The sequence below is a fragment of the Petaurus breviceps genome, unplaced genomic scaffold (genome assembly GCF_028583685.1).
Source record: "Petaurus breviceps papuanus isolate PSGF00001 unplaced genomic scaffold, PetGlider_PUasm1.0 88234, whole genome shotgun sequence".
Classification (NCBI taxonomy): domain Eukaryota; kingdom Metazoa; phylum Chordata; class Mammalia; order Diprotodontia; family Petauridae; genus Petaurus; species Petaurus breviceps.
Window position 1 is genome coordinate 4,001 of NW_027186910.1, and position 6,909 is coordinate 10,909.

Consider the following 6,909-nt stretch of genomic DNA (forward strand, 5'->3'; position numbering starts at 1 on the left):
CTTGGTCCCCTCCCCACCCTGGTTGCTGATGCTACCAGGAGCTGGTTGCCATGACAACTCCTCCATCCTCCCTCCATCCTCCCGCCTCCTACCCTTCTCCTGACAGGCTCTCCGCTTCCCCAATCCGGGCTGCTGTCGGGGGCGGGGCCCCCATCCATCTGCCCCCCCGCCCCCCCACAATCCCACCCTCTCTCCCCCCCACCCCAACCACCCCAGCTCCCTGGCTCCTCTCCTCCGTAGGTCTCTCCCTCCCCCTCATCCGGCTGTCCCTACAGAGAGGGGGGGCCTGTGGCGGCCTGGGCCCATACATCGAGCCCTCCCTCCCCCAGTCCGGTCCCTCCTGTCCCCCTCCCCTGGTCCAGGGGGAGGCCAGGGACGCTTGAGTCCCCATGGCTGGGGGCTGAGGGACCCGTGTCCCCCCCTCCCCTTCCTCCCTCCCCAGAGCTCCGGGGACCCCCCTCCCTCCCCAGCCACCACCACCTCCTCCTCCTCCTCCCTTCCATCTTAGACAAGATGCCTTCCCCCAGCCCCCTCGTTCTCCTGGCTCTCTCTGCTTCCTGCCTGGCCACCCCGGCCCACCCTGGTGAGTCTCCTCAGCTGTCCCCTGGCCCCTTCCCCATTGATCTATTTGTCTCCCTGCCGCCTTTCATCCCCCAGCTCCTTCTCCCTCACCTGTTTGTCTTGGAGCCAGGGGCCTGGGGTGTGCGGGCAGAGCCTAAGGGGTGGGGGTGGGGTAGGGGCCCCAGTCTTTGGGAGGGTTCAAGTTGGGGGTGCCTTACAGATAATCTAGGGATCACAGAAAGCGACCAGCCCAGCTCCACTAATGGAGAGGCCTTCAAAGGCAGGGTCCAGGACCTGGGGAGGGGATGTCTTCATTTTGATGGAGATGGGCCTGGCCTGATCCCCTCTTGCCTTTCCCCATCCGTCCCCTCTTCCCTTCCCCAACACAAATAGACACCAGACTAGAGTCTTAGGGAGGAGGGGACCTGAGACCTGGGACGGGGAATCTGAATGAAGATGAGGGCCCCCCCCACCCCAGTGCTGCCCCCAACCCAGTCACCTGGGGAGGCTCGAAACTACAATTCCCATGATGCCCGATGCCTTACTTAGGCTCTGTTGAGCGGCTGCTGGCCCCATGGCACCACGGGGCTTGTGGTCCCCAGATGGGCACCAGCCGTCAGGGTGGGAAAGCGGCACCAGATGAAGGGGACAGGGCCATAAGTTTGCCTTCACCCTTTCCTCACCCTCACTGGCCCCTTCCCCAGAATATACCAGCTTCAGCAGGAGGGATGGCGTGTTGCGGGGAGGGGGAGGCAGGGAAGACCCTTTGGCCCACTGATCCATCTGGGGATCTGTGTCTGATACCTGCCACCTGATGAGACCCCAGACCCCAGCTCCCGCAACACCCCTGGCTATGCTGCTGAAGGGCCACTGGCCCCACAGCAGCATGGGAGTTGTAGTTTGTACCTGGGCAGCAGCTGGAGGGGGTGGTACCAGTGGAAGGGGGAGCGTGTCTCCCCCCCTCAGCACTCAGTGGAGTGAGCTCTGGCTTCTGACCTTTTCCTCCCTCCATCTCAGACGGACTATTCCCAGGCCAGGGTCCCTTGGCTCCCCCCTACGCTGTGGTCCTCATCTCCTGCTCTGGACTCTTGGCCTTTGTCTTCCTCCTCCTCACCTGTCTCTGCTGCAAGCGGGGGGATGTTGGCTTCAAGGTGAAGGGGGTGGGGTGGGGAGGCCCCCTGCCCTTCCGCCTCCCCTTCCTTGAGAACCTGGGAGCCTGGGGAAGGGCACGAGGTCGCTCCTCCTGGAAAGGAGTGGGAGTATCCCGAGGTGGGCAGTGTGGGATCCCTCAGGGGCCCCAGGCTCACCTCTGTCCTCTGCCCTTGGACCCCAGGAGTTTGAGAACCCAGAGGGAGAAGAATGTTCAGGAGAGTATACACCCCCTGCAGAAGAGACTTCTTCCTCCCAGTCACTTCCCGACGTCTACATCCTTCCGCTGGCCGAGGTCTCCCTGCCCATGCCGGCTCCCCAGCCTGCCCGGTCAGGTAACGCAAAGAAGGAAGGCAGTAGAGTGGTGCTCACTGCCCAAGGCTGGAGCCAAGGCCAGCCAGAGCCACAGACAGCCAGGGCCTGGGGCTGGCCAGTGAAGGGGCAGGAAGATCCTGGAACAGGACAGCTGCTCCTCAGGGCATTTCTTCCGTTGGGCAGGGTGGGAGGTAAGCAGGAAAGTCCTGGGGGAGATTGGAGCCCCTCACCCCCTGCCTCTCCCCTAGACCTGGGCACCCCTCTGGGCCTGAGCCGTCAACACCTCAGCTACCTGCAGGAGATTGGCAGCGGCTGGTTTGGGAAAGTGAGTGAGGCTGGTGAGGGCTGGGGTGGGGGTCCCTCATAGACCCCTCCGCTCACCCTCCTCTGGCCCGGCATCCAGCTCCTTGCCATCCTGCCTCTCACCCCTTTCCATCTCTGTCCTGCTGTGCTCCCACCTCCCTCCACCCCTCTGTCCCCCATCTCTCCATGACCCCCCCCCCATTTCTGATCCCTGTACCTCTCACCTCCCAATGTCTATCCACCTAGCAGGATCACAGGACTTTAGAGTGGGAAAGGCCGGTCTAATCCAACCCCTTAATTTTCCAAAAGAGGATCTGAGACCCAGAGGTTAAGGAATTTACCCCCTCTCCTGCCTCCTGACCCAGGGCCCTTCCCACCGTCTCTGTCCCTACCTTCCCAGGCTAGGGCCCAGTTTCCTTCTCCTGTTCTTCCCCTTCCCTTCCACTCATCCCATCCCTCCATCCCCTCATCTGTCCGTCAGCTCCTCCCTCCATCCCTCCATCGGCTGCTTTGTCTCGCCGCCCAGCTGTCCACACGTCCGTGTGCCCATCCCTCCATCAGTCCCTTCGTCCATCTGCCTCTCTGCTCGTGAGTCTTTGGCTGGGTGGTGGGAAGCCGGGTGGGTCAGTAAACCTTGAGTGCCCACTATGTGCCCGGGCATGGGGATGGCATGAGACATGGGGCCCGTGAAATTAAGGGGTTTCATGACATGGGGAGGGGGCCCTGGGAGAGGAGAAAGGGAGCCTCGGGTGATGGCTACCTCCATCCCGCTCAGGTCATTCTAGGGGAGATCTTCTCAGATTTCAGCCCAGCTCAGGTGGTGGTGAAGGAGCTGAGGGTCAGCGCAGGACCACTGGAACAACGCAAGTTTCTGTCAGAGGCTCAGCCTTACAGGTAACATGGGCCAGGTGCCGTACCTGTTGGGGGGCCAGGAGGCTAGATGCTAAGGGCCTGAGCAGGCAGGGATTGGGGGACGTCTTTGGAGGAGGTGATACTCGGGAGGTTCTTGGCTATGGACAGGGGCTGGACATTTGGATCTGGGCCCAGGAATGGGAGCCACCATCTGGATCCTGGAAAGGCTCATCAAATCTCAGACATGGAGCCCCAGAGGTCTGTGATGGGGGTGGAGGTGGGGGATACTTATGCATACCCTGTCCTGCCCCACCTCCCACACTGGGCCAGGGCTTTTGTATGCTGGCAGTGGGGGTGGGGGAGCTACCTGCTGGCCCCAGCAGCTGGAGAGAGCCTTTGGTGCCCCTGACCCACGGTCTGACCCCCAGGAGCCTGCATCACCCTAATGTCCTCCAGTGCCTAGGACTGTGTGCCGAGACCCTCCCCTTCCTTCTCATTATGGAGTTCTGCCAGCTGGTGGGTTCCCCTGTTGTGCTTCCATTAAGGCCGTGCTGTAGAAACTTGGGGGGTCCCTAGGGATGGTGACCAAGGTCCGCCCCCTTCTTGGCACAGAGTGGGAACCCAGGGCCCACTGGTCCGTGGTTGGCGTGGTCGGCTGCCAGCAGGGAGGTGGGCAGGGGCTCTCACTGTCCTGGGATGGGGTGTCAACCCCAGCGATGACTGAAGGCATCTCTGGGAGGTGGGGGGAGCTGGGCTGACCCTGCCCCCTTTCCCTTTACACCAGGGAGATCTGAAGCGCTATCTGAGGGCTCAGAGGCCCCCAGAGGGCCTGTCCCCTGAGCTACCTCCCCGGGACCTGCGCACCCTGCAGAGAATGGGCTTGGAGATCGCCCGAGGGCTGGCCCACCTGCATGCCCACAATTACGTGCACAGGTGAGCAGAGGTGAACAGGTGAGGGGAGCCGGAATGGGGGGGGAGGTGGGAGAGCCAGGGCACACTGAGGGAGGAGGGAGGAGCAGAAAGAGAGAGGGGGAGAAGGGAGAGCTCTGAGGCAAAGGAGAGGAGGAGGGAGGGAGAGGAGGGAGAGCTCTGAGGAAGGGGAGAGGAGGAGGGAGGGGGGAGGAGGGAGAGCTCTGAGGTAGGGGATTGGGGGGGGGGGGGGGGGGGGGGGGGGGGGGGAAGGGGAGAGGAGGAGGGAGGGGGAGGAGGGAGAGCTCTGAGGCAAAGGAGAGGAGGGAGGGGTCTGAGGAGGGCTGGGGCTGGATGGAGGCACAGTTTCAGAACCTCTCTTTGATAACTAATTGTGTGAGCTCAGGCCCCTTCATCTGGGGCCTCAGTTTCCTCCTCTGTAAAAGGAGGAGGTTGACCTGGAATATCTCTGGGCCTGGGGAGGGATTGAGGGCTGGGGACCGGCTCAGGCAGGGAGGGAAGTGCCCAGAAGAAGAGTTCGGGGAGGGGCTTCCTCATTCTTTCTCCCTCCCCCTTCCAGTGACCTGGCTTTGAGGAACTGCCTTGTGACCTCTGACCTCACGGTGCGCATAGGGGACTACGGTCTCTCTCACAGCAATTACAAGGTGTGTGGGGGCCTGAGGCTTTCGGGGGTCCCAGTGGCGATCCTGATTCTTAGCTCGGTGCTTGGTACATAGTAGGTGCTTAATAAATGCTGCCACTGTTACTGTGGCCTTGGGAAGGTCCTTCGGGGCTTTGGGACTCAGTCTGCCTGTCTGTGAAATGGGAGACTCAGCCTTGGTGTTTCCCCTCCAGGAAGATTATTACCTGACCCCGGAACGCCTGTGGATCCCGCTGAGGTGGGCTGCCCCCGAACTTCTAGGGGAGATCCATGGGACCTTCATGGTGGTGGACCAGAGCAAGGAAAGCAACGTCTGGTGAGCGGGCTGGCGGGCAGGCAGGGAGAGGGTGCCCGGGCTCCTGGAGGGCCCCTGCTGACCTCGGCCTGGCCTCCCAGGTCACTGGGGGTGACGCTGTGGGAGCTGTTTGAGTTCGGGGCGCAGCCCTATCGCCACCTCTCCGATGAGGAGGTGCTAGCTTTCGTGATTCGGCAGCAGCATGTCAAGTTGGCCCGGCCCAGGCTGAAGCTGCCCTACGGAGATTACTGGTGAGTAGGGGCCCAGCCCAGCCCCAAATCCTGGAGAGCCTAGCCCTGCCTGTCCTAGAGGGGCAACTGAGAGCCATGGGGTCCATGGGGCCCAGCCCAGCCCAGCCCCTTTGTCCAGTGACTTAGGAGACCCTGGCTTCTTTCTCTCTTATCTCATTGTCTGATACACTGAGGCTCTCTGGGAGGGAGCGCCCTCACGCTCTCTCATCCTCTCCCTTGCTCCTGTTTGTCCTCCCTCTCTCCTGATTCCCAGGTCCCCTCTCTGACCCCAAGCACCTCTGGCTCTGCCTCGGTTTCCCTGGGTCCCCTCTCAGACCCCAAGCACCTCTGGCTCTGCCTCAGTTTCCCTGGGTCCCCTCTCTGACCCTGACTGTCTCTACCTCGGTTTCCCTGGGTTCTTTCTGTGACCCCGAGCCCCTCTGTCTCTGCCTCGGTTTCACTGGGTCCCCTCTCTGACCCCAACTGTCTCTGCCTCGGTTTCCCTGGGTCCCCTCTCTGACCTGCTCATCTCTCTGGCTCTGCCTCCATCTCCCATCTCCCTGGGTCTCCACTGGCCCCGTCCCAGGTATGACGTTCTCCAGTCTTGCTGGCGTCCCCCTGCCCAGCGCCCCTCAGCCTCTGACTTGCAGCTGCAGCTGACCTACCTTCTCTCCGAGCGGCCCCCCAGACCTCCGCCCCCCCCACCCCCCCCCCCACCCCGGGACGCACCCTTCCCCTGGCCCTGGCCGGCCCCACCAGCCCCACCAAGGCCCACGACCCTCTCCTCACCCTTCCCCCTCCTCGACGGCTTTCCGGGGTCTGACCCCGACGATGTCCTCACTGTCACTGAGAGCAGCCGCGGCCTCAACCTGGAGTGCCTGTGGGAAAAGGCAAGGCGGGGGGCCGGACGTGGCGGGGGTGGCGGGGCGGCTCCCTGGCAGCCGGCCTCTGCCCCCCCTGCACCCCAGGCTGTCCCCTCAAACCCTTTCTATGAGGCTCTGGCCACCCCGAGCGTCCTGCCTGTCATCAGTGCCCGGAGCCCCTCCGTGGGCAGCGAGTACTATATCCGCTTGGAAGATCACGGCTCCCCCCCAGAGCCCCTCTTCCCCAATGACTGGGACCCCTTGGATCCAGGCGTCCCGGCCCCCCAGACCAACCCGGCCCCAGCTGAGGTCCCCCAGCTCGTGGCAGAGACCTGGGCCTCCCCACTCTTCCCCCCTCCACGGTCCTTCCCCTCAAAGGCAGCAGGTAGCTTTCTGCTCAGTGGGTGGGACCCCGAGGGCCGGGGAGCAGGAGAGACCCTGGCTGGGGACCCTGCAGAAGTTCTGGGGGAGCGAGGCACAGCCCCCTGGGGGGAGGAGGAGGAAGAAGAGGAGGGGGAAGAGAGCTCCCTGGGGGAGGGGAGCAGCAGTGGGGGGCGCCGAAGCCGCCGGGGCCCTCTCCCCTGCCCGCTCTGTAGCCACGAGGGGCCCTGCTCCTGCCTCCCACTCCAGCGTGGGGAGATGGTGTCTGGCTGGGGGGGCCACCCAGCTCTGGGCTGCCCCAACCCCCCTGAGGATGACTCCTCGCTAAGGGCTGAGCGGGGGTCACTAACTGACCTCCCCTTGCCCCCCCCCCCCCCCCCCCCCCCCCCC

General features: G+C 63.5%; 1 protein-coding gene across 1 annotated transcript; it reads left to right on the plus strand.

Annotated features, from left to right (window-relative positions):
• Window positions 1-210: 210 nt before the first annotated feature.
• On the plus strand, window positions 211-6,900 carry LOC138176390 (serine/threonine-protein kinase LMTK3-like; the record flags this gene model as incomplete). The annotated part of the gene is made up of 11 exons (XM_069107189.1): window positions 211-583; window positions 1,579-1,712; window positions 1,895-2,045; window positions 2,274-2,350; window positions 3,104-3,222; window positions 3,609-3,696; window positions 3,965-4,113; window positions 4,670-4,754; window positions 4,945-5,066; window positions 5,147-5,296; window positions 5,862-6,900. Coding segments are annotated over exons 1-11 (2,184 nt in total), but the record flags the coding sequence as incomplete, so codon positions are not given.
• Between the last annotated feature and the right edge of the window lie 9 nt (window positions 6,901-6,909).